At 38.1% G+C, this 27,972-nt stretch overlaps 1 protein-coding gene across 1 annotated transcript in view; it reads left to right on the forward strand.

Annotated features, from left to right (window-relative positions):
• The window catches only part of LOC121641239 (meprin A subunit beta-like), a 31,814-nt gene extending 4,540 nt beyond the window's left edge, over positions 1 to 27,274 (forward strand). The window contains exons 2-21 of the mRNA XM_041987266.1: positions 15,115 to 15,139; positions 15,275 to 15,361; positions 15,732 to 15,750; positions 15,860 to 15,904; positions 16,015 to 16,037; positions 16,155 to 16,239; positions 16,676 to 16,793; positions 18,731 to 18,909; positions 19,132 to 19,350; positions 19,775 to 19,933; positions 20,867 to 21,100; positions 21,198 to 21,650; positions 21,768 to 21,944; positions 22,640 to 22,745; positions 22,881 to 22,922; positions 24,076 to 24,117; positions 25,068 to 25,109; positions 25,672 to 25,713; positions 26,276 to 26,317; positions 26,637 to 27,274. Of these exons, the coding sequence (XP_041843200.1) occupies positions 15,293 to 15,361; positions 15,732 to 15,750; positions 15,860 to 15,904; positions 16,015 to 16,037; positions 16,155 to 16,239; positions 16,676 to 16,793; positions 18,731 to 18,909; positions 19,132 to 19,350; positions 19,775 to 19,933; positions 20,867 to 21,100; positions 21,198 to 21,650; positions 21,768 to 21,944; positions 22,640 to 22,745; positions 22,881 to 22,922; positions 24,076 to 24,117; positions 25,068 to 25,109; positions 25,672 to 25,713; positions 26,276 to 26,317; positions 26,637 to 26,715 (2,175 nt within the window). The 5' untranslated portion in view covers positions 15,115 to 15,139; positions 15,275 to 15,292 and the 3' untranslated portion in view covers positions 26,716 to 27,274. The remainder of the gene's footprint in view (positions 1 to 15,114; positions 15,140 to 15,274; positions 15,362 to 15,731; positions 15,751 to 15,859; positions 15,905 to 16,014; positions 16,038 to 16,154; positions 16,240 to 16,675; positions 16,794 to 18,730; positions 18,910 to 19,131; positions 19,351 to 19,774; positions 19,934 to 20,866; positions 21,101 to 21,197; positions 21,651 to 21,767; positions 21,945 to 22,639; positions 22,746 to 22,880; positions 22,923 to 24,075; positions 24,118 to 25,067; positions 25,110 to 25,671; positions 25,714 to 26,275; positions 26,318 to 26,636) is intronic.
• The last annotated feature ends 698 nt before the right edge of the window (positions 27,275 to 27,972 follow it).

Raw genomic sequence — 27,972 nt, forward strand, 5'->3', positions numbered from 1 at the left:
ACCATCCTCCAGAATGCTTCTGACCATGCAGTTTATTCAGAGGACAAGGACAAAGCTCAAGGACAAATAGGACAAGAGACCAAGTGTGTGAGCTCTGCTGCCCAGTTCCGTGGTGGCGTGGCCACTGGGTTCTGCATGGGTGAACAGAGAGGTGGGTGCTGGGGACCTGAGGATGTAAAACCATTCAGCTCTGCTGACCAGAGACAGACTATTCATGTGGTGAAAGGATCGTTATAAAAATAAAAAAAAAAGGCAGTTTGCCATCTGACTTCTGAGTTCACTCGGCGATTGAAGCAGTCATGTGACCAGTTGATACCGATAGTGAGACCATTCTGATTTCATACCACAAATAATTAATGATTTGATGCAAAACACTGTTAATGCACTGAAATTAAACAGATCGTATGTCTTTTTTTGAAGAAAAGGTGCTAAAAGTAAACAGAAGAAAGCTTCAGTTCTTGACCATTTCCCTACACAGACTAGTTTACAACTATAACAGGAGACACACATACACATGAACACACACGCTCACTGCAACAAAGTTTCTGCTTGCTACTGATCCGCATGATGTGCCTACAATAGTGTCTTGTTTTCAAAATTTAGAAGGAAGAGAACATGTTTAGTGAGCTGGTGGCAACTGTTACGTCCCACTTTAGGTGTATGAGAGGGCGCAACAAAAAGGCAAGCGGTGGACAGATGTTAAAGTTAAATAAACCAGCTTTTATTGTTATAAGCAAAAATGAAGATGAATTAAACAGGTGGCAAACACAAACCAGTGTTGGGTTTGTGAAACTGCTATAGCTAAATCCTAACTCAAAACCCACCGGATAAACAAAACCAAAATTACGCAAACAAAAAGGTGAACATAAACCGGCATATTTATCTAGATAACAAATGTGCAGCAGCTCCAATAATCTAAGAAACATAAATGCAATACTAAACACTCTAAACTAGCCATAAACATAAACTACCATTAATATCTAAAGTTTAAACACAAATGCTGAATCTAAGGCAGAACACAAACAAACTCAAAGAGCAGCCAAAAGAGCTGTATGCCACACAAAGGCAAAACAAAACCAAGCCGAGACTACAAATAATACTAAGGCTGAACACACAGGTCAGGTTTAACTCTGCTGAAACCTCTAAGTAGTCTATGTATCAAAATGCCACTACTAAGCACAGCATACACACAGTCTAATACACCACTACAATTCTGTCAAGCTGAGGGGGAAACCGTCTGTGCTAAACAGCTTCTCCCTCCAGAATGAACACAGCAGCAGTCCTTTATTTCCTGGTTATGGGCAGGCTGCGAAGCGACTGGCCAGGGGATGAGCCAACCAGAGGGGAGGAGATGAGGGTATGTCTGGTCTAGCCACTCTGAACAGACATCAGGGCCTGGATGCATGACGAGCCTCAGGTGGCAGCAATGAGCGGCCAGGGGATGTACAGATACATCTGAGACTTGTACAGAACAAAGGGTCCCGAGCCCCAAGAGCCCAGAGGACACCCCCTAGGGCCAGGAGCCACCCTATTAGCACATCCTGTCTGGATCTTTGCCCCTGGGGCAACCACCTCCCTTTGCAAGACCCCAGTGGTGCCCAGGAAACAGGGGTGTGAAAGCACCCCATTGCCCTCACCTTCCTCACTCATGATGGTTTGTGTGTTGTTTGCGATTAAAACTGAGGGGAAGGAACCATGTTGTGCTGGAAGCGAGGCCACCCGAGCAGTCCTGCCCACAATGCACCACATGGCACGCCTCCCAAAAGTTGTTGTGTAGTTGTGTTTTGATGTCTAAGTGTAATAAAACTGAGAGGCAAGTTGCCACAGGGTGCAGTCAAGGAGGCCACTTAGATGGCCTTCTCTGCTCCACCCAGCATGACGTGCACACCTCTCAAGACCCTACCTGTGCGTGTGAGAAAGAGCGGGGAAGGAGAGGAGTCTGGGGATGTAAGGCCAGAGGGAGGCAAACTTCCCTTTCAGAGGATGAGCCGCTGGGAGCAGTAGGCACCCCTTTTATCGGAAGGCCACCCCTGGCAGGACAGCCAAGGAGCAGCTGTCCCCCACGATCAGGACACACACGACCACAGCCCATGAGTCGCCACCAACCCCAGAAGGCACCCACCCACTACATGCCTAGGGGGGAAGGAGAGGTTCTGGGGATGCCGGTACTTTAGCAGGGTTTATTTAGCCAACTGAACTTTACAGTTTGTCCCTTATGTACATTTGAGGACATTGGGTGTGGTTCTAAAACAGAAATAACATAATATATCAGCACCTAACTAATTATACAAACATACAAGTGCAATTGCAGCATAAAGGCACAAATACACAGGTTTCCTACATGAACACAAAGTAGGTAGCACACATGAACTGCTCAAGTGAACAGCGTATGGCATTAATTAAGTGAGAGAACAGGTATATTTACTAAATAAATGGTATTACTAACTTTAAACATCACTTACTTGACTTTACGCATAAACAACCAAGTGGGGTTACAAACAAACTGCAAAGGGGGATTAAAATGCATCACTAAACTTGCAAGAAACTCCTTCTGTCTCTCCTCTTTCTCTCCCCTCTGGCTTGACAAGCTGTTCATAGGTAGTCTAGGCTGCGCCCCTTAAAGGACCAAAATGTCAGTCCTTTAGGCAGCCTTTTCTACAGCCACCCCCATATTCACCTGTGAATAGGAACAACTAAAAACACTGACTGAAGGGGTGATTAATTGTCCAAGGCGGGCAGGCTGACAAGTCTAGCCACTGGACGGACATAGGTTTTCCCCTTTACAGTCACCTCGACTGATCTGATCCGCGTGTCTGGTCCAAAAGGGCCTGTGGCAGCTGGTTGTCCACAATAATAACCACGTCTCCCACTTGTAGATGCATTGATTCAGTCCGCCACTTCTGGTGGGCTTGGAGTCCAGGCAGGTAGTACCTTAGGAAATGTTGCCAGAAATGGTCAGCCAGGATTTGGCTATGCCTCCATCTTCTTTGTCCAAGAGTGTCTGGGACATCATAGACGACTTGTGGCAGTGAGGCATCCTGCTGCCCCATGAGGAGACAGTTGGGGGTAACGGGGTCAGGATCCACTACTTCCGAAGAGGTGTAGCCGAGGGGTTTGGAATTGAGCATCCCCTCAATCTCAGTCAGAATGGTGATCAACACCTCCTCAGTGACTGTTTGGGCTTCAAAAGTGACGCAAAGGGCAGTCTTCAGTGACCAAATTTCCCACTTCCAGCACCCACCAAAGTGTAGGGATCCAGGGGGGTTGAAGGCAAACTGGATTTGCTGGCAAGCAAGCTGTTCTTTGAGGTTCGGGTGAAGCTCTTGAAATGTCTCTTGTAGCTCACATTCTTCTCCCAGTAGGTTAGTCCCCTGGTCACAGACAATCTCCTTGGGTATCCCTCGCCTAGCTATAAAGTGTCTTAGGGCCATCAGAAACGCGTCTGTGTCCATCCTTGGTATCAGATCAAGGTGAACTGCAAAATTCCCCAACTTTTCTTATTCCTGTGTCCAATCTTGATTGTGTATGGTCCAACGCAATCTACACCAGTGGAACAGAATGGCCAGCTTGAAGAGGTGCAGTCTGGCTGGAGGGAGCTCTGCCATCCAGGGTGGATTTGGGTGACCTTTCTACTTCCTGCACTCAGCACAGGATCTTTGATGGCGGTGTACTGCTTCACATCCACGTAACACCCAGTATCTCCTTCTGATCTCAGCCAACACCCTTTCTGAGCTCAGCAGCAGCATAGGAATCAGCAGTGAGAGGGTGGTTTGCGTCAGCCTGTCCCATGTCTGGAACTGTAGTGGATCTGGAATAGTAGAACTGGACTTCATTAGATCAACAACATGTCTTTCCAGTTCACCTTCAGAATTGCTGTGAGGTGGAGGTGGCAGATCAGGCCAATCTGAGCCAGTTTCAGGAATGCAGGTCCAGCTGTCCATCTGACCATCTTATGTATATATATATATATATATATATATATATATATATATATATATATACATACATATATATATATATATATATATATATATATATATGTATATATAATTTGGCTTTTAAAAATAAAAATATGTAAACAAATACATGCATTTGTATCGCAACAAAAATACATTATAATGCAAGATGGTCACATAGATTACATGTAGTATACATTACATACTGTCACTAAGTGAACCAGCCCCTTTTGCAACTTTTGGCTTTTTGTAGAAGGGAAAACTGCGAAAAAAAAATAAGAATATAATATGTATAGTGGAGAAAATTAAAACTCAGGGAAAGCAACCAAGAATCAATTACATTTTATATTTCCGTAATAATACAAATGAAGCAGATCCGGGCACAGCAGTGGAACTTCTTTAATGCTTTCAGTGGGAAATGATACTAATGTTAAACCGTCGTCAGCAAGACAGCATTGACTCTGAGCAAGTAGCCATCATGTCTAAGAACAAAGAAGAGGAACCCAGGAAAGAGATTATTTGAAGAGCTGGTGGTAAGATTTAATTTTAGTGGATTAATTTGCATAACATCATTTCACAACTTGAGGCTTTAATCTTTACTTGCTAATGTTGAGATAGCTAATCATAAACGGATAACCGATCACTCACGTTAACCTTTCATGTTATTTAAAGTTTATTATTAGCTAAATAAAAATATGTTGCTGTAGAAATGTTACTTTTTAAGCTATATTTTACACATTAAGTTAAAAAGAAGTTTGCATTTGTTTGTTTTTACGTCACTAATTTGACCAAAGTTCTAAAACTAAATATTTGAACGGTACCATGCTTTGGTCATTTAGATCTTTGTTTTATTTTATTATACTTTTAATAGTGCTGATATAATAACTGTTGTCTTTATTTTACTAGATATACTGAGCACAAGGCTCCCAAGTTTTTAATGATCCTCGGAGTGAGATATGGTGGAACCAATCAAAATTTTGTTGCATACACAGTAGCAAGACATAGGACTCATTTTGACTCAATTTGTGTAAGTTTAATCATAAAATACAGCACTCAGGAGAAAATGGTCTGATACCCAAAGCGCTTTACCCATTCACACACTGATGGAGAAAGCTGCCATGCAAGGCACGAACCATGCAATGTGGGGTTCGGTGTCTTGCTCAGAGACTCCTCAACATGAGCTCGACAGGTCGAGGATCGAACGGCAACCCTCAGGCTACAAGACGACCACTCTACTCACTGAGCTACGCCGAGTAACAAAATTTTAAAAATGACTAGATGACTTGTATTATGCAGGATTTTTACAGCAAACCTCCAAATTCAAGTAAGAGAACAAAATGATGTCACCTGACTGCATTTACCACAATAACCCTTCTAATAGTATCTGCTGAGGCCAGTATAGCATTGAAGAAGCCAGCTGTTTCACTTAGTGATCATATACACGACTACATCAACAGAATTAAATAATCCCACTGAATGCCACTGAACAGACGCACCTAACACCTGCTATGCTTTCTGCAAACAAGAAGACAAGTTGAAAATGTCCATGTCCCGCAAATTTTATATTTTATATTTTATAAATACAACAACACAGTTACTATCTCAGTTTTGCGTAAGCACCCTTTTTTCCCCACTTTTCCTAATTTAAAAAAAGGCTGGATGCTTCAACACTTTAAGCACTAACAACACTAACAAATGAAAACAGTAACACAGGGTTGAGATCTTCCTTAATCGAACGCTCAGTCAAGTATGAGACAGAGAACTGCATGAGATAATGGAGTAATAAAGCCTTGTTTATGCTTCCCTTAAAACGTATCACACACAGATAGCCAGTAGATGGAGCTCTCTTTGAATACTTTTTAGATGCAGTGAGTCCATCTCACTGCCATCGTATCACAGTGACACAATGTTTTATGAGGCTTTGATTTCTCCATTTATAGCTTCACTGAGATTACTTCCAGGTGACTGAACAGATATTAATACAGCATAAATTTTTGCAAGACATTTGTGACAGAGTTCTCCAACTTCTTCCTCTTCAGTTTTTTTGAAAACGTGCTCCTTTTTTTTTTTTTTTTTTTCCCCATATGTAACTTCTGTTTCAACTGAAATGACTTCCTTTTCAAGTGAAATTCCCTTTCACACACACTAGTAGAATCCCTTTATATACAGTATACTGGTGAAATGTGATTTCAGAAATTTCACTATAGTGTGTGAATAATTTCAGTATAATGTATAAGAGCATTTCAGTATAGTATATAAGAGGCAGTTTCAGTGTAGTGTATGAGAGGTTTTACTATAATGTGTAAATGATTTCAGTATGATATATGCGAGGTTATATATATTATATAGGTATAAATTGAAATCAGAATCTTTGAGTGATGGTGCATGCCATTCTTTATATATACAAATTTTCCACACTGTCTTTATCACATTTGTGACATCATAAAAGTCTGATGTCCAACTCGCTCCATTCATGTGAAGCATCTATGGGCAGAGAGTATTGTTCAGAAACAAATACTGTGAGTTCTAGCCAAAACATTTACTAGAATTTGCACTGACTGCTCAGGTTTATCCTTTATCTATATTTTTCCTATCATTTTTTTAAATCTTGTATAGTAGATTTTATATTGATACATATTTCGATTGTTTGTCATTCTTATATATTGCTCCTCAAGATCCGGCTCCCTTCAAAGAGCCATAAATCCCATCTCTAACTTCTGTGTTTATCAGTCTTATGAGGAAGCAGTGCACACCTTGGTGTGCCTACAAGAAACGTGGCATGCACACTACATAGTTTCTGATCCTATTTGTGTTTTCCCTGCACAGAGACAGTTGTCATTCCACTTTTGTTAACGCTTTATTTTTCAAATATGCAAAGGAAATAGTTTTGTGTTTTGCGTGCAAAGATAAAGGTAAGGGCTTAAAAAAATCCTCTTGTACTGGCTGATTAGCACACAAAAACTTTCTTTCTTGCTTTCTTTTAATTTCTTGCTTTGTTTCATAGTGACCTCTATTAAACTCTATTGCAAAAGATAACTGTTATGGCTCTCCGCAAAAAAGTCTACTCTAAACTTCAGCCAAGACTATTGTAAGCCTTGAGGAATTAAATGAAGTAAGAGCCTTTTTCATTTAAACCAAAACCTTTATATGCTAATGATTATAGTAATTTTATAACTGACTTTTTTCTCCTTTTACTTTATTGGTGCCTGATTATCCAGAACCATGAGTAGGCCTACTAGGGCATATACTGACAATTTTATTTGTTTGTTATTCAGTAAAAAAAATTCCAGAGGAGTCAATTGCCAGGTATTGTAGTGTGCTGAAACTGTCAGATCAGGAAAAAGCAAAGCAGAAGCTTATGAGATCCTTCATGTTGACCATAACACTATTGTGAATTAAACAGCTATTGCAGAGCTTGCTGCTGTCAAACCAGAGAGATACAAGGCTCTAAGAGAAACACATAACAAAAAAACATTATTGTTGCTTTTGCAAAGTTGTGTCACTCCTTTTGTGTCCAAGACCAGAGGTCAGCCTCACTGAGGACCAGAAGAAAAAAGATTTGCTTCTTGACATAGTGAAGAAATAACTAAGAGGGTCTATGTATATGTTACACATGGATCCAACAGAGACAGAAGATAGTTTAACAGACTTTATTAGAACTCAAAAGCTGGACCAGGTGAGGGTGTGACAGTATGCATGTGAATGGTTTTTGTTGTCACTTTTTAATGTAATTTTTTTATTAGGATAATGTACAAGTTATAGTCATTCTATGTTCTGTTTCAGCATGTTGTACATTTTATTTATTTATTTTTTGTGAGAGAAATGTTCATAAACCAAAAATGTAGTAATTCTGTTTCAATATAAAAATGTGAACAAAATGGACCTGTTTGAAAGACAGAAAGTACATGGGAATTTTATTGATGGAAATTGTTCTTTTAATACATTTTTGTTTTTCTTTGGAAAACTGTAAACGTTTTACTAATACAGGTACACCAGCTGATTTTTGTAAAGAAAATAGAAAAATAGAAAAAAAGACAAAGAAAAATTCAAATAAAAGTTCATTCAACCTGGTGTTGATTGTATTGCATTTTTGATATGTTTGATATGTTTTATAGGAGGTACAATTTGTTGACAATTTGGGTAGACCTGTGGTGTTTTTCAGATCAGAAAAGAAAAAGGTTTGCTTCTAATTGTAAATTCTTTATGTATTTATATAAAAACATTTCCATATATATGTCAGTGTCATATCTTTGATAAATGGACTGCATTGAAGCAGTGATTTTAAAGCCCTAATAGTCACTCAAAGTGCTTTACATATCCACGGTCACCCACGTGAACATCTTTGAGTGCATAAAAACCGCAGCCTCACAGCAAGAAGGTCACTGGTTCGAATCTTGGCTGGGGGAGGTTTGAACCTTGAGGGCGGTGGCCTTTCTGTGTGGAGATTTCATGTTCTGCCCGTGTATCTGTGGGTTCTCTCCGGGTACTCCGGCTTCCTCCCACCATCTAATTGATAACTCTAAATTCTCCCTAGGAGTGAGTGTGTGTGTGAATGGTTGTTTGTCCCCTATGTGTTGGCCCTGCGGTGGGCTGGTGACCTGTCCAGGGGGTACCCTGCCTCTCACCTGTTAATGCTGGGATAGGCTCCAGCTTACCCTTAATGGACTAAGCGGTTCAGAAAATGAATGAATGAATGACTGAACATATTTGGTTTCTAGCAACATGTAAAAGAGCCTAATCACATCTGGACCTTGTTTTTTCTAAAGGTGTTGATATTTCCTCTCTTGTGGTTACTGACTTGCCCTTCTCTGACCATTTTTGTATTTGGTTTGGTTTACTGGTCCCTCGGGATATTCAAACAACCCGCATCTCAAATAAGAAGATGTACATAAATGAGAGAAGTGCTCAGCTTGTTGGTGCCATAGCTATGCTGCCAACGAGTACAGAGTCAGTTGTCGGACTTCTTGATAATTTCAATTAGAAAATCTTGAATGTTATGGATGCTGTTGCACTAATAACAGCATTAAACTGCTGCAGCTCATCCAGAATGCTGCTAATAGAGTTTTAATCACTCGGATTTCTGAACACATCACACCAGTTTTAAAATCTTTACACTGGCATCCAGTCAGTCACAGAATTTATTTTAAAACCCTGCTGATAATTTACAAATCCCAGAATGATTTAGGCCCTATAATACATCTGTGATATGTTTGGAGAGTTTAAACCTAACATGGCTCTTAGACCCAAGGAATCAGATCAACAGAGTCCAGACTAAACATGGAGAAGCAAATTTAGTTGTTACACTACAAGAAGGTAATATAGTCCTGCGCAGATTATTTATAAACCTTCATCTATCTCATATCAGATCTCATATGTATCTCATGGGTGGCTGTACAGGTGGCCGTACTTGGGGTAGCTGCTGGTCTCCCAGACGTTGAGGCCCTCCTGTTCTTCCTCTGTTTTTTGTTTTTGTTTTCTGAAGGTGTTGAAATTTCCTCTGTTGTCGTACTGGCTTGGCCTTCTCCGACCATTTTTGTAGTTGGTTTGATTTACTGATCCCTCAGAATATTCAAACAACCCGCATCTCAAATAAGAAGATGTACATAAATGAGACAAGTGCTTCAATGTTCAATATCTAAATCAATTGAAGTTTTACTTTTTGTGTGTTTGATTTGTTCTAAATAATCTAGAAACATACTAGATGTTTCATTTGAATTTTGCTTGTTAACCTGTTTGACATTTCTGTCCAGCATTTCACTTCCTGCCCTTTGTCTTATGTCAGTAATTGGATATCATGGATATCAACACACACTGTCAGGGGGCCCCTCATCAAGACAATCTGCTAAAGTTCAGCCTTAAAGCACGAGAAACAGACAATAAGCAGGAAAGAAAATATATAAGATTTTGCTGGCAGGTTAATGCCATGACATTGTGTAACAATGAATCTGAAAAATCCAGTGTTAAAACGAGCATCTACTGCATCTATTGTAAGAATGGAAACAGATAAAAACCTCAATCACAGTGTCATTTTTTACATCATCATTAAGGTGTCATTTTTGTATACACAGGATGGCAGATTTTAGAACAATTATGTTATAAGATGGGGTTCTACTGCCTTCTAATGAATGAACTTCAGATTAGTCTCTAAAACTAAACCCAAATCTAATAACATTATTGTAGTTATGTTGGACAAACAATTTTACATTATGATCACTAACACCTGAGAGGGACCATGAATTAAAATGTGAACCAGACAAAGTCAAAGTGTTTTTGTGGTAATATCTCACAAGTACAGTATACTGGTACAGCGTGTGACAGTAACAAAGATTTTACTTTGCAAACAAAAAACTAGTTGCATGACTTCAAACAGACAAATTGACAATGGCACTGATGCTGTCATCATTCCTGTCTGCTGTAGGATCTGCTCCTTTAGTGTGAGATGCACACAGCAATGGTGAGTCCAGAGAAAACAAAAAAAGAGTTTTAAACTGGAATCACAGAAATCACTTTTCCCACACAAATAAAACACAAGAACTTTATGAGAAAATTTAATTGTGACCAGAAAGAACCAAGTTTCTTCAAGTTGGCTGGAAGCAGCTAGAACTACATGAAGCTCTCCTCAGGAGGAGACTGAGCCTGAGATCAGTGTATTATTTTTCTGTAAGTAATTTATTCCATTAAGTTTCCATTTCAATAATTAGTTTGATCTAATATTTAGTTTTATTATGAATAAATGAACATGCAGTTGAATCTGAAGTTCCATTAAAGGGAACATATTAGAACATAAAAAAAAAACAAAAAAGTAATGGAAATTTTCCTGAGTAATTGGTTATTTTCATAATGATGTGACTTCAGTACTTGCTCAGTAACTCTTTGGGCGAATTATAATTAATTACTTTTATTGAGTAATGTGCCCAACACTGCTGTTTATTACATTTCATTTATTAATTTTCTGTTATTAGTCATAATATTTTATTCTTTAGTGCAAAGTTTCCCTGCAAAGAGAGGTGCATTCAGCAAAACAAAAGAAAGAGCTGTGTGAGGCTTTAAAGATGTTTAATAGTTACCAGCCACACACACAAAAAACAAGAGGGTGAATACTAGTGTAGCGTGGTCAGCCATAGTACAGCACTTCTTAAAAGAGTTAGCAGGATTTGCATCTTGCCATGGAGACATGTTACACTAAGGTAATATCGCTTCCCTGTTCTTTTTAATGCCTGTAGTTTCATTTTGCAAAAGTTGTGTTCTAGATGGGCCAGGAGTATCTTCACCACTGCAGACTGCACTGTGAGTACAGCAAAGCAGGCTGCTTCATTCGTTAGTAGGGACTTTACAACTGGTAAATATTGGGCTCATCTGTATAGATTTTTTTAATTCAGATTTCTTCTTTCACTCTTCGCTGATATGACGATCCCCGTTCCTTCTCCCTCTTCAGTTTGTATTTGTCTGTAATTGTGATGACCATGTCAAAATAAAATTCCAGTATATAATATTGTGTTACATACACGTAGTTCATTGCTGTTCTAACAGCTGTATCATTATCAGATTCCTGCTTCACACTGAGAACCCACACATACACAGAGAGAACATGCAAATCTGAGCCCTGAATCGGGACTGGGATCCCATGGGACCCAACGCAAATCTTGTGGGATTGGGCAGTTTTTAGGTTGTAATGGGCGGGAGCAGGGGGCTATGAAAAAAACCAAGGAATAAAAAATTTGCTACAAGCTGGAGAGTGCAAATGAGGCTGATAAAAACATTAAGCCTGGAAAATATGAAACTACAGACAAAAGAAAATCACCCTTTATTCCAGCTAGCTTTTGTACAAATTTACTGTGTTATTGGTACATTTGTCTAACAGATTTGCTCTTTTTTGTATAATAACTGCAAATATTTAGACATTTTATAGTTTTTGGCCTCAGTTTACATTGATTTTGTGATTCAAAACAGATTTTTCTTGAATATATCTTTATTTATTCTTTTGTTATATGTAAGCCAGCAAATAAAATGGTTCTAATAAAACAGTGCATATAAACTTACTTTAGTTGGCCTATACACGGCTCGGCGGGAGTGGGCAGATTTAGACACAAATTTTGTGGGGACAGATGGGTAGTGGTAGCAGGCAGTGGTTAGTATGGGCGGCAGTGGCTCAGGCGGTAGAGCAGGTCGTCCAATGATCGGAAGGTTGGCGGTTCGATTCCCGCTCCCGCAGTCATCTGTCGTTGTGTCCTTGGGCAAGACACTTAACCCTCCTTGCCTCCAGTGTTGGCATCGCTGGTGTATGAATGTGTGGTGTTTGGTGATGGTCGGAGAGGCCGTAGGCGCAGACTGGCAGCCACGTTTCCGTCAGCTTGCCCCAGGGCAGCTGTGGCTACACACGTACAGTAGCTTACCATCACCAGGTATGAGTGAGGAGTGGATGAATAATGGATTCACAATGTAAAGCGCTTTGGGTGCCTTGAAAAGCGCTATATAAATCTAATCCATTATTATTATTATTATTTTAGCAGAACTGGGAAGGACCGAGATTGAGATTGAGAACATATGCAGGGCTTTACTGGTAACTACACACAAAAAATGTTGGTTACAATTGTTTGCTTTTGTGATCTTAGAAAATTAAATATTATAGCCTACATTATTGTTGGTTTAAATAATATTAGGTAAAGTGCATTCTCATACAGTTTTATTTATTTATTTATTTATTTGTGTGGTGTTTTTTTTTGTTTGTTTTTTGTTTTTTTTTGTTTTTTGTTTTTTTTTTTGCTTTCTTTTTAGTTATTTATTTATTTAGTCAGATTTTTTTAAACATGCACCTGGCTGAGTCAGATCTTTTGAAGCCTATGACATGTTATACCGGTATTGAGATGAGAGGTGTGTGAAATGCAGCAGTGCTGACAAGACAACAAGCGCAGAACAAATGAAAGTAAACTGGTTAATACCATGTTGGCATGTTCCAAAGAATCAGGAAAGTCTAGTTAAACAACCAGCGTCCTCTGCATCTTTTATGGAAATGGTTGTTAACACTAGAACCTCCAAGGTGGTAATTTTTCAAACACTTGTATCCCTGTTAAAAGAATAGAAATTAATAAAGTATTTCTATTCTATTCTATTCTAAAATAAAATCCTTGCTTCTCTCAATTCACGACTTTTCCTGAAATGGGTCCAGTAAACATATAGTGGATTTTAGTGAGTGCGTGATCACAAGAAAAAGAAATCTGAGCATAGATACCTAGAACTGTCAAGGGGGTAATTCCTACAGTCTAATTTAATACACTGTGTTCAGATGTCAGATGTTTTCACGCCACACCCATTTGCACCACGCCCGCTTGCTTAGTAACGCACGTGAGTTTGATATCTGTCAGAGTAATAGAGTTTTATAACCGTTTACGGTAATCTAGTGCTAAATTGGACAACTGGATAAATACAAATGAAGGATGAATGCCAACGAAGCTTGGTTATTATTCCAAGACCTGAGTGACGGACAGTCGGAGGGAGGAGAAGTAGCTCTGGATGTGAGTGAGGAGAATTCTGACGAGACATTGGAGGAATCGGTGGGAGGAGAAAGTGATGATGCACTATTTTTTCCCTGTAACGAGTCATCTACTGAGGAGCTGATGAAGGAGATCGCAGATCAAGGAAAAGTCCCGGCTTTTGGTCACAACTGAGGAGTCACCCACCACACATACTCAGCCCCTGGTAGCTGACGGGCCTGACATGTTTTGTAACATCCTGGTAACATTCTCTGAACTAGCTGAGCTAACTCTACATAATTTTATTTTATTCGTCCCCGGCGCAACTGTCTTTTGCCCACGCAAAAGGCACAAGGGGTCGGCGGCGATGTCGCTACCCACCCGACCCGTCTTGAAACACGGACCAAGGAGTCTGTCGCACGCGCGAGTCAGAGGGCTCACAGCAGCGTTTATATATATGATCTTCCTCCAAAATAAACTAAAATATTGATATCTGTTATTTTGTTATCTAATGTTGTTTTGACTGTCTAGCAAGTTTTTTAAGTCTCCATTATAACCATTAAAATAATAAATGTAAATGAACAACTTCAATGCATCTTTGAGTTATCTGCGCTGGTGCAGCAGGGGGTGGTAAAAATTTACCCTTCTCTATGGTTCTAGGAGTAGGCCTGTTGGAATATTTGCGGTTCTAGTGTTAAGCAGCTGCATGACAGATGCCACAAAACAAGGAAGTAAAAAAGAAAAAAAAAACTTTCCCATGCACGACAGCATTTGCAAATTATTATTTTAATGCCGTCTACAAATAATGACATTGGAATTCTGCCACTGCTGTGAGGCGTCTTCTTTTCTCATTCTTCATTGTCACAAAGTCAGTCATGTCAAAGATGTGAGACAAAAGATCAATAGTTTGTAGATTTAAATCTGATTTTATGATTTTCACTTTTCATACAACTTTTCATCATTTTCAGCCTTAAAGCACAAGAGATGTTAAAATGCAGTTATGCTGACAGACAATAAGCAGAAAATATATAAGATTTTACTGACAGATTAACGTGAGTGCCATGACATTGTGTAACAAGGAATCTAAAAAATCCAGTGTTAAAACGAGCATCTACTGCATCTATTGTAAGAATGGAAACAGATAAAAACCTCAATCACAGTGTCATTTTTTACATCATCAGTAAGGTGTTTGTGTGACTATGTTATTTTTGTATACACAGGATGGCAGATTTTAGAAGAATTATGTTATAAAATGGGGTTCTACTGCCTTCTAATAAATGAACTTCAGCCCAAATCTAATAACATTATTGTAGCTATCAGTTGGCCAAACAGACTTGACTGAAGAATTTTCAATTACTTTCACAAATTTATTGTAAAAGCTAGACAGACAGCCTATCTGCTTTGACTTATGATCACAAACACCTGAGAATGACCATGAATTAAAATATGAACCTTGCTGCTCTCTCTATTACTGGTAATTATTTGTGATAATATCTCACAAGTACAGCATACTAGTAAAGCGTGTGACAAAGATTTTTACCTTGCAAACCAAAAACCAGTTGCATGACTTCAAACAAACACACTGACAAGAGCAGTGATGACGATATCATTCAGTTCTAAAACTGGTTGTGCTGCCTCTTTCAACAAGTAGCTTAAAATCCAGCTGGTGCTCATCCGTTGCAGTAGAGGAGCAGACAACCAGGGTGGCAGAAGGTGAGCAATGGTGACTGACAATTTAAGCTAAATTTTACTGAAAGAAATGTAATATAACTTTTCTTGGTTGCATTTCAGCACTTCAATATTAAAATGTCTTCATCACTTTTCAATAAATTTTTGTTTTGTTTCCAGTTTAGTTGTAGACTCACCATGAGGATGAAAGTCTACATTTTTCTCATGATGAACTTGGCTGTTTCATCAGCAGCCTCCATTGGCCCAGTAAGATTTTATTTGTTGTTGGATTTTGTAAAAATAAATTAATATTTTATTTATAACCATACTTTTCTCTGAAGATAAAGACAGGAACTTGTATTTGTATTCAAATTCACATGACATTGATTCCACTGGAAATTTGGATTTAAAATACAAAAATATGTTTAAAATAATAAACCAGGGATACACATAATGCAAACCCAGGACATTCAGTTAAACTAAGAATTTTCAAGATTTGTATTGGTAGATCTGTAAGTGAAGTATGAAAAAACACCCGATAAATGACTCTACAGTTGACTTGTTTCTTATGTACAATGTTTGTTTTTCTTTTAAATGATGCTGTTTTGTTATTAACTTTCTCTTGTTTTTATTTCAGACTGAACCAGATGTTGTGGGTAAGTTATTTTATCTTACTTTTTTATTTCATTTGATGAAATAAATCTAACCTAATATCTTAAATAAAACAGTGTGACTTCATAAGGAACCTACTGGTCTGTTTTGTAGACATTGGTCAAGAGAAGAGCATTATAGAAGTAAACATGGGTGCAGGTAAATATCTACATATAATTATATTCACCTTAAAATGAGATTGTTTTGTATCTTTCACATTTGAGTGACACATCTGATTTCTTTATTCATGAACTTTTGTTTTATCATAGATTTACAAGATGACATTATTGAGGTAAGTTTAGTATTTCTGTAGGCAAACCGTTAAAATGTATTAATAACCTATATATGTATAAATGTCCACGTCTCAACCTCTTGATGCCTTATATATGACTCATAAACATGAACTCAGCACCCAAACACGCAAAGGAGTACCATTATTAATCAGACCCGACTGTGGACATCACCGGTCCCATATGCCTTGGACAAAAACCTCGGTAAATAGTATTTTCTCTCCTTTTGTTTTTTGTTTTTTTTGTTTTGTTTTGTTTTCTACTCATAGTCCAAATGTTAATATATCAGAATAAAATGCAACATTATAGAAATAGTAGCTACATTTCTTTCAAAAGAGAACATTTTTATTTGTGTAGAGATTTTGTTTTTTCTTCAGTTTCTTAAGTGGAATAAAGTGAATATTACATGCTTTAGTGTCAGGACAAACTGTATATTTACATAAGTTTCAATTGTGCAAGAGCAGGTAACTTTTGTCACTGTAGATTTGCATAAAAGAAAAAAATAGTTCAACAAGTTCAAGTCAAAATAACTTATGTTTTTTTAACCATCCATGTACAGAAAGAGACTTTGTTATCAATATAATTGAACTAATATATTCTTTGTTCATCTCTAAAACACACTTTTCTTTAACAATGGAAGAGTTGAATGCAAAAGGAGTCATCTTGAAAGCATTTGAACAGTTCAGGGTGAAGACATGCATTGACTTCAAACTGAGAGACTCTGAGGACTACTACGTCTCTGTCCAAAAGTTAGATGGGTATGTAGTTATTTTTATTATTTTTTTTCCCAAAGTATCATAAAAAAATGCAGCTTGGAGAGAACTTGGAGAGTTAGGAATTTCTTATTCAGTTTAACCTCTAAAAGCCTGTGACTTCCTACGATGCTTTAAATTATGACTTAGAAATGAATGTGATTGTAAATAAACTTGTTAGTGCTGTAAAACACTGAATAAGTAGAAAAACCTATCCAACAACACCAGACTATTTACTGCAAGCCCGTGGTTTGGTAGAAGCAACCACAACAGAGCAACCCAAACATGCAATTTAATAATAAAAGTAAAATAATTTTTTTGCAAATCTCAGTGTTTCTTTAAGAAATAAATAATAAAATAATAATTAAAAAAAAAAAGGTTTTCCTCATCCACTTGGATTAGAGCTCTGGTGACAGCGCACCACTCATGACCCCACATGGACCTGGGTCGGTCAAGTAAGTCCTTGGCCCCAGCAGTGGCCGTAGTGGCTAAAGAAGAAAGCTGCTAGTATCACCACACAAAGCAAGCAATACAAACATCAAGATTAAAAGTTAGGCTAAAATAAAATCAAACTGCAAACAGCTCAAATCAAACTATAATTTATGTGCGGTGGGCCAGTCTGTGTAATGTTCATCTAAGTGGTGGGAGTATGGTTTTGGTGTTGAGGAGGCGGGACCCACCATCAAACCAGGAGCAGACGAATCGAGCTCAAAGTAACGTCAAGCCAATTTCACAAGACGACCACTTTGGGGACGGCTGAAGACGATGTAGACCCAGAGTGGAGGATAGCACAGGCCAGAATTCCAGTGGAAGCTAGATGGAGGAGGCCACTTGCCACAGGAGACCAAATACAGAGGTCTATAAACCAACAGGTTCTGGGCAACTCCACACAGGAACCTAGACACAGCCACAAGAATATTACTGCAGGGTTGGAGCAGGACACACACACCAGTCTGCTTTTGGCCTTTGTCCTTCGGTCAATTCAAGTCAACTTTATTTATAAGCATGATTAAAAACAACATACAGTATGTTGACCAAAGTGCTGTACAACTGAAATGATAAAACAGAAAAAAAGGACTAATCAATAAAACAGATATAAAAGAAATAAAAGATTATAAAGAGACAAGCATGAAATAAAAAACCAGCAAAAAAGAAAAATGCCAAAGTTCAGTCTGGTTTAAAAGCAAGAGAGTAAAAATAAATCTTTAAACAAGCTTTATAAATGTCCATAGTTGGTGAGGTCTTAATATGAAGGTGAGTTCTTCCATTTTTGGGGGGCAACAACAGCAAAAGCTCTGTCCCCTCTTAATATCAGTCTAGACCTCAGGACAACAAGGAGGATCTAGAGGAAGGGTGTGGGGTTAAAAGATCGGTGAGATAAGAGGAGGCCAGCCCGTTTAAATACTTTAAAAAAAATAAAAATCTTAAAATCAACTCTACAACAAACAGGCAGCCAGTGCAAAGGAGCTAAAACTGGTGTGATGTGGTCTCTCTTCCGAGTGCCAGTCAATATGCAGGCAGCTGCATTTTGAAAGAACTGCAGACGGCGCTTGAGGGACTGAGCCACACCTGAGTAGAGACTGCTGCAGTAGTCAAGTCTAGACAAAATAAAAACAGTGTCATTAGGCCAGCATTCCTCCACACCTGTTACCTAATCAGCACAGTTCAACACAGGTGGAGGAAAATGGATGTTGTCTGCAAGTTTAACATTAACAAATTATTTCAAATCAGACTTGTCATGATCAGAGATGATATCCATGTTGTTAAATAAGTTGAGGTAAAACTGGCCTGAAAACATAGAATCAGTACTCCAGGAGGATGTTCATTCAGCCATTTATTTTCTTATTTGCTCTTCTTGTGCTTTGATAAATGAGGTCAAGTAAATTAAATTAAAATACTGATGTTATCCCTACTGATCAATGCTGTTATTTTTTCCATTTTAGATGTTTTTCATATATCGGGAGAGTACAGACAAATGGGCAGCAGCTCTCCATTGGGAGAGGCTGTGATACCATTTCCATCGTTGAACATGAGTTTTTACATGCGCTTGGCTTCTACCATGAACAGTCCAGATATGACCGAGACGATTATGTCACAATTGTATTCAGCAACATCTTGCAAGGTAAATAAATGTGTCAAACACTGGTGACTTAGAAGATGAAAGCAGAAATTTCCAAAATACTTAAAAGATGGTCAGTTTTTACCCAATCATATAATGCTTTATAAAATCTGTCTAATATAATAATATATGATCAATGATTGATGAAATATTTGTAAACATTTATTTGGTGTAGTTTAAATTTATTTTTTAATATTGATGATTGGTTTAAAAATGTTTATCTAGGCTATGAGAACAATTTCCAAAAGGCTAGCAGTGAAGTGTCCACCACCCACGGAGTCCCGTATGACTACTGGTCTGTGATGCACTACGGCAAAAATGATTTCACTAATGGCAATGGCCTTACAATAATCACCAAAGACCCCAAATTCCAAGATGTGATTGGTCAGCGTATGGAAATGAGTAACAGTGATGTCACGGAGCTGAACCTCCTCTACCAATGTAGTAAGTGCATAAAGTCTTCCAATACCTGATTTTAAAGATTTTATTTTCATTGATAGCTTGACTGAAGGAATAATTACAAAACAAAACCTTATGCCCCTTAAAGATAAGTAATTGTTGTCATCGTCCATTTATACTTTTCCACTAAAGCTCAACTAAAATTTAGAGACATGATTGTACTTGACCAGTCCAAAAACCTTTTGTTGATATGGGAGCTGTAAATATGAAGAAGGGTCTGGACTGGTCAAAAAGGGTGGCACCTTTTGGCACTTTTTGGGAGAATAAAAATTAGTCTAATAAATAAAATAAAAATCAAAATTTTAAGAAATAATTCTGAGCCCAAGAAGTATAATCAGTATGTGTATATATGTGTATATACTGTATATATATTCAGCAGGCTAAAAATCTTCTTCATTTACCACTACAGACTCAAGTATTGCCTTTATGATGTACTGTGGCTTTTCCAATGGAGATATGTGCCAAATGAGTCGCTGTTCACAAAGTGGCAATGGCTGGCAAGCAGTAAAGCAGGCTCTCGGGGGTCCAAGCTCCGACCACACTGGCTTACCTAGTGGAAAAAATCCTGGTATAGTATTAAATTTTGTAAATCAAGAATTTATTTTTTCTTATAACATCATTTTTTTTTTACTATAATAAAATCTTTCCTCGTTATCTTTCAACTCAACATGACTTCATGGTTATCTACATAGCATATGGTGCCCCACTCCAGGCACTGCTTGACTGTAATTTATACACATTTTAAACTCTTGATGTGTCATTTTTCATTGCTAAAATAACACACCTAATTGAATGAGCTATGGTAAAAGTTCAGAGCAGGATGCCACAGTCTCACAGTAAGAATCATTAATTGATACTCAGTTGCATAATAATAACATGCTGCCTGACAAGGTGTGTTTTAACACCTCTTTATGACAACACACTGTTCAACTGTCATCTAATAAACCCAGAAATAAGCCCACCAACATGATAACATGGTAAATAAATATTTATGAAACAAAACCTAAAAGACTGAGGAAGACTTGTCTGTGGGTTAAGTAGTAGATCTTTGTGCAATCCAAAAGCAATCTAGCAGGAAATAACTATTTGCTTTGCTAAGATATAAAAACATAATGAAAATTTGACTTTCCCTTCTTAGTTTTTAGTCCAATCTTCTCTGTTATTATATTGTGGCAGCTACAACAGCCAGTTCATGAGTCTGAATTAAGGAACGTGAGCAGGCAGACTTCTATTCCTCATTTAAATTAATGACATTCTTAGATAATAAAGTCTTCTAAAGAAGCAGAGAAGGAACCAATATCATTCTAACTTGTCCCATATCGTCAAATCCAAGACCTTTTGAAAGCTTCCAACTTGTTTTGGTTTTGGTTGTTAATTTTGAGATGTGATTTAATTCCTGAAGAATGCACCTTCAGCTTATAAATTAAACGGAAGAAATGGCTTTATTTATATGTAATCTATATAAAAAAAGTTCAGTGTGATGTGATTGTGATAATCTCAGTAGGTCAAGAAGGTGGTTACTTCATGCATGCTAGCACAGCATCAGGACAAGTAGGGGATTCAGTTCGGCTGGAGACCAACATGATGAGTCCTAAAAGAGGATGCAATGTCCAGTGCCTCCAGTTCTACTATTACAACAGTGGGAATGAGTCAGATCAACTTAACATTTGGATCAGAGAGTTTCAGGATGAACAGGACTCCACAGGAACCCTCCGCCTCGTGGGACACATCACAGGTAATAACAGATTGTTTAAGGAAACTTAACAGTGAATTTGGCAATATACATTTAACAGGTGAAAGTGACAAAGTTCATTAAAAAAAACTCCCTCCAGGTTCACCAACATCTCACTGGAAGCTCCAACATGTTTCTCTGAATGCCACAAAGCGCTTCCAGGTGGTGTTTGAGGTTCGGAAAGGATCAGGAACATCTAGCAGGGGCTTCTCAATTGATGACACCAATCTCTCTGAGACTGAGTGTCCACATTTAGCATTTCAAGTGGATGACTTTGAGAATCTTTTAAACACTAGTGCTAGTGGAACCACACTATACAGCCCACGGCAGTACTCCAAAGAGGGATATGCTTATCGGATAGCTGTTAAACTCTACAAGACATATTTTGGGATGTTTGTGCAACTGCTGTCTGGTGACAATGATAACCAGCTGGAATGGCCTTGTCTGCGACGACAAATGAATTTCCAAATGTTGGATCAGAACCCCAACATCCAGCTTCAGATGTCAAATCCAAAAACTTTCACCACTAATGAAAACCAATTAGACTCCACAGGTATGTTTTTAACAACATATGTATGAAAATTTATTAATTAATTTATTTATTTATTTAACTGTATTGTATTGTATTGTATTGAAGAAAACGTCATCTATATATGTTTTACATCAACAGGTAACTCTTACTGGGGTAATCCTCGTGAGATTGGAAGTCCAGTATTTGTGGATGAAAGCAATAATCAAGTCTATGGTGGAGTAATATATGGCTTTGGATCATTCATGGATCAGGAAAAAATGCAATACAGAGACTTCCTGAAGGGAGGGAGTGCCATTTTCCTCTTTGACTTTCAAGGTTGGTTTGACATTTTACCCATATAAAATTGAAATTGTGACTGGAATTCAAATTTTGCAACAAAAATTCTTGAGAGTTTTCATATTGAACGTGAGATCTGTTTCATGCGCTTTCAAGGAGAATGGGGCAGGGGGTCCTGGGTGGACAGCTGTGTGGTGATACAGCAAGTGGCAAAGAGTTGTGAGACTTTAGGCTTGCATGTTCAGTTATAGTAAATTCCACATGATGGTGCAGTTTCACTTATTTGATTGTTTTTTTTCTGATGAAGTTGGCAATTTAGTATAATCTATTGTTTCTTTGCTTTGAAAAGATGCAGAGAAAATGGAAACCTGGCATTGGCAGGGTGCCTTAAAAAAAAAGCACAACTAATTATTCTTTTCTGTGCTCTGATTAAAATCACATCTTAAGCCAAAGTATCGTGAGACTGTTGCTATGTAAAATAATAGAAAATACTTGTTTTTGATTCATAACTGCTCTCATTCGGGTTTAGTTTGATTGACTTTTCATGGTTACCTCACATTACGATACATCACTGCAGGGCTCTAGACTGAATTTTTGTCTTTCATGAGAAGTAGGATGGGAGGGTAAGGGATGCAGAGTTCTGATTGCAGAAAAAAACTGAAATATTTAGAAAACTGGGGATATTTTCTTTTCTTTTTCATTAAGTTTTTGAATTTTTTTTTATCTTTTAATAGATCTCACTACACTTGTGAATGGAAGTACTCTGGCATGTCCTAAAACAACAGTGAACATTTCACAACCTCCAATGTCCATGCAGGATGCTAGCCCATGCTCATCAAGGTAGGACATTATATTCCATTTTCTACTTGCAGGACAAAGGTAACTTTTCATTTTAAAATACCACTTTAAAAGGAGTACTTTGCTCTGAAATTAGAATTCAGCATTATTTGTTAAACAATGTTGTGACTTTTGCAGGATGACTACCACCATGCCACCTCCTACTACTACACATGACAGGTATTCCTCCAGCTTGCTCACACATCCTACACCTGCTAAAATGGTTGTATGCAGTAAAATTATAACAAAAAAAGAATATATCTTTATATTTTTCCATCTCAGAAGAATTGTGAGTGAAGTTTATGAATCCCAATGGAAAGTTACCAATTCAAACTTCTGGAGAGCATTTGGCTGAAGAACTACTTGTAGACTTTTCATTACTTCAGTTAAAAAAAATATATATATATTTCAGGTTCCTCCAGCTGCTGGAGAAATTATGGCTCACAGGAAGCAAATCATTTTCATGTATTTTGGACATGTCCAAAAGTACAATCTTTTTGGTCACTTGTTTATGCAGAATTACCTAATATATTTTCTATTAAACTTATGCTTTGCTGGTAGGAACTATTTTTTTAGGGTTTTACACTCAGCCTCTGCAAATAATAAAGATAGAAGCCCCAACTATTCAAGAAGCAAAATTTAAAAGACTTTGGGAGAGGTGGGAAATGTATATAAGACAAAGATGGCCCTCCCTTATTAAAAAATGACTGGTGAATGTTACTTTGTGCCAGTGACGTGTGGTCAGGGGAGGCAGTGTCAGGGTTTTTCAGGGCTAAGCCTATAACCCTAACCTGTCATGCTAAAGGGAAAAAAAACATAAAATAAATATTAATATTTTCCACTTATCTGTGTTAAAAATGCATTTTCAGTATGACTCTAACACGTTTTTGACAGTTTATTAAGTAAAAATCTCCGAATTTGAGTATTTCCCGATCAAAACCAGGGCAGAAACCCCGGTGGAGGCACAGGCGAGCTGTGCCTCTCCTCATACTGCACCACCTAATACAAACTGGGTTGTATGACACGTGCCTGTTTCTGTTCCTCAGCATATCGCCAATGAGCTTTACAGAAATACTTGTTTTACACCATGACTCTCTACAGTCTGCATAATGTCTTTAATTTAGTTGTGAGAGAAATATTCCTGTTTATCGTACAATAAAGTGCAGAGAAAAGTCAGTAGGTGAGACAAACAGTACTCTGCCTCACCTCAAGGGGGCACACTCACACACCAACACGGTGTGTGCAGTGGTGCCAACTTAGCAACCTCTGTTGTTGTTCTTTTGTTTTTTTAGACTTCAGCATTATTTGTTAATCAATGCTGTGACTTTTGCAGGATTACTACCACCATGCCATCTCCTACAGCTACAGATCACAGGTATTCCCCCAGCTTGCTCACACATCATACACTTGTTAAATTTGTTGTAGGCTATGTAGTAAAATTATAACACAGAGATTATTATATTTTTGCTGAAGTATTGTGAATCCCAATGTAAAATTACCAATTCGAACTCCTGGAGGGCATGTGGCTGAAGGACTATTTTCTATTAAAATTGTGCTTTGCTGGTAGGAACTATTTTTAGGGTTTTACACTCAGCCTCTGCAAAAAATAAAGATAGAAGCCCCAACTATTCCAGAAACAAAATTCAAAAGACTTTCGGAGAGGTGTGAAGAGTATATAAAACCAAGATGGCCCTCCCTTATTAAAAAATGACTGGTGAATGTTACTTTGTGCCAGTGACGTGTGGTCAGGGGAGGCAGTGTCAGGGTTTGTCAGGGCTAAGCCTATAACCCTAACCTGTCATGCTGAAGAAAAAAACATAAAATAAATATTAATATTTTCCACTTATCTGTGTTAAAAATGCATTTTCAGTATGACTAACACGTTTTTGACAGTTTATTAAGTAAAAATCTCCGAATTTGAGTATTTCCCGATCAAATCCTGGGCAGAAACCCCGGTGGAGGCACAGGCTGTGCCTCTCCTCATACTGCACGACCTAATACAAACTGGGTTGCATGACACGTGCCTGTTTCTGTTCCTCAGCATATCGCCAATGAACTTCACAGAAATATCTGTTATACGCCATGACTCTCTACAGTCTGCATAATGTCTTTAATGTAGTTGTGAGAGAAATATTCCTGTTTATCGTACAATAAAGTGCAGAGAAAAGTCAGTAGGTGAGACAAACAGTACTCTGCTTCACCTCAAGGGGGCACACTCACACACCAACACGGTGTGTGCAGTGGTGCCAACTTAGCAACCTCTGTTGTTGTTTTGTTTTTTTAGACTTAAGCATTATTTGTTAATCAGTGCTGTGACTTTTGCAGAATTACTACCACCATGCCACCTCCTACAGCTACAGATCACAGGTATTCCCCCAGCTTGCTCACACATCATACACCCTTTAAATTTGTTGTAGGCTATGTAGTAAAATTATAACACAGAGATCATTATATTTTTGCTGAAGTATTGTGAATCTCAATGTAAAATTACCAATTCGAACTCCTGGAGGGCATGTGGCTGAGGGACTATTTTCTATTAAAATTGTGCTTTGCTGGTAGGAACTATTTTTAGGGTTTTACACTCAGCCTCTGCAAATAATAAAGATAGAAGCCCCAACTATTCAAGAAACAAAATTCAAAAGACTTTGGGAGAGATGTGAAAAGTATATAAAACCAAGATGGCCCTCCCTTATGAAAAAATGACTGGTGAATGTTACTTTGTGCCAGTGACGTGTGGTCAGGGGAGGCAGTGTCAGGGTTTGTCAGGGCTAAGCCTATAACCCTAACCTGGCATGCCGAAGAAAAAAAGGGGCACACTCACACACCAACACGGTGTGTGCAGTGGTGCCAACTTAGCAACCTCTGTTGTTGTTCTTTTGTTTTTTTAGACTTCAGCAATATTTGTTAATCAATGCTGTGACTTTTGCAGGATTACTACCACCATGCCATCTCCTACAACTACAGATCACAGGTATTCCCCCAGCTTGCTCACACATCATACACCCTTTAAATTTGTTGTAGGCTATGTAGTAAAATTATAACACAGAGATCATTATATTTTTGCTGAAGTATTGTGAATCTCAATGTAAAATTACCAATTCGAACTCCTGGAGGGCATGTGGCTGAGGGACTATTTTCTATTAAAATTGTGCTTTGCTGGTAGGAACTATTTTTAGGGTTTTACACTCAGCCTCTGCAAATAATAAAGATAGAAGCCCCAACTATTCAAGAAACAAAATTCAAAAGACTTTGGGAGAGATGTGAAAAGTATATAAAACCAAGATGGCCCTCCCTTATGAAAAAATGACTGGTGAATGTTACTTTGTGCCAGTGACGTGTGGTCAGGGGAGGCAGTGTCAGGGTTTGTCAGGGCTAAGCCTATAACCCTAACCTGGCATGCCGAAGAAAAAAAGGGGCACACTCACACACCAACACGGTGTGTGCAGTGGTGCCAACTTAGCAACCTCTGTTGTTGTTCTTTTGTTTTTTTAGACTTCAGCAATATTTGTTAATCAATGCTGTGACTTTTGCAGGATTACTACCACCATGCCATCTCCTACAGCTACAGATCACAGGTATTCCCCCAGCTTGCTCACACATCATACACTTGTTAAATTTGTTGTAGGCTATGTAGTAAAATTATAACACAGAGATTATTATATTTTTGCTGCAAACATTTATTATTTAGCTACATATGGTAGGTGAGTGTTTATATCGGTTACTTAATATTTAATATTTAATCAGTTACTTAATACTTAATAATGCATATCAACAACAGCTTAGAGAATACACATACAAAGATTCCTTTATAAACTATAAGTACTATGGGTGTAATACAAAACTTTGTTTTGCTTTTACACAATACACCATGTAATTTATGTCTTTCTGCTGTAGCGTTTTCGACTTCTCCCCAGCAATGGTGGCCTCCCCTTTTTTCATCGTCCTGCTTGCCTTGGTGCTCTTGGTACCTTGATCTGCTATTTCGTAAACAGGATGTGAAGTTTTTCCTGACTCCTTTTATGCATTCATGGCTGTATTTAACCTCAATATGATTAGTATAGAAGGTTAAAGTGGGAAGAGAATTCTGATCAGAATATTTAGGTGTGAGATATTCAGATGAATAGTTATCAGCCTGTAACACTTAGAGACATATAATGTTTTGCAATTGGTGGTGGGACCATGTATTTGTTAGAAAAGCATCTTTTGATTATTTTAGACAATTATTAATTACAGTAATTTTGATGATCATGGATTTTGATGTCCTTGCATCTTTGAATTATATGTAAAGCTCCTAATTCTGAGTCTCAGGATGTGTTAATGTTAAATGTTTTTCTTTTTTCTTTTTTCTTTTGCACTGACATATTTAACCATGTGTTAGTGTATTTTACCATGGTTCTTGGAGCTTGATTGCATGCAGCAAATTAAAAATAAATCAAACAATAAAAGTTCTCATGCTCTACATGCTCTCACACACCTGGGAGTGTTAATCAGTGTAACATGTACACAAATAAAACATCTTTGCAAAGCATTTCAAGAGCAAATAGAATTTCCTCTCCCAGTGTTTCGGGTAACAGCTTCCAGTCAATTTCCTATAAAAGGCTTTCTGTCAGGCTTTAAAGGCTTTTGTAGGTTTGTCTTCTGTCTGTTATCTTCCAAAGAACAGACAGAAAGAATTTCTCCAGTGTATTGTTGTGAACAACCCCATCCTGCAGTCATAATGTACACATAACAATATTTAAACAGTCCCAGTTGTTTTTATTTAGGTGTGTTCTTTTTTGTCAATAATCTTTGCTCCGTTTACAGGAGCAAGTTCCTCCAGTGGCTTTTATCTAAGTTGTCAAGTTGCAGATCACTTGAATACTTTCAGAGCTGCTCAATTACCAAACATTCAATCAAGACTTTTAATCCTTTAAATGCCAGCTTTTTTTATGTTATTAGCAATTTTTATTTATCAGCTACTTCAAGACCAAACCTGCCCCCACTGTTATGTTATGGAGCTGCGAGACCACCAGGGGACACCAATGTGTTTTTTCAGGGTTTTTTTGTTTGTGTGTGTGTGTGTGTGTGTGTGTGTGTGTGTGTGTGGGTGTGTGTGTGTGTGTGTGTGTGTGTGTGTGTGTGTGCGTGCGTGTAGATATATGTGTCAGGATGAGCGGGATATAGGTGTGCATGTGGGGAGGGATCACATGTACTTGTGGGGGAGGCCTGGGGCAGAGCCGTCGATATACTC

This window comes from Melanotaenia boesemani, chromosome 6, assembly GCF_017639745.1.
Source record: "Melanotaenia boesemani isolate fMelBoe1 chromosome 6, fMelBoe1.pri, whole genome shotgun sequence".
NCBI classification, from domain to species: domain Eukaryota; kingdom Metazoa; phylum Chordata; class Actinopteri; order Atheriniformes; family Melanotaeniidae; genus Melanotaenia; species Melanotaenia boesemani.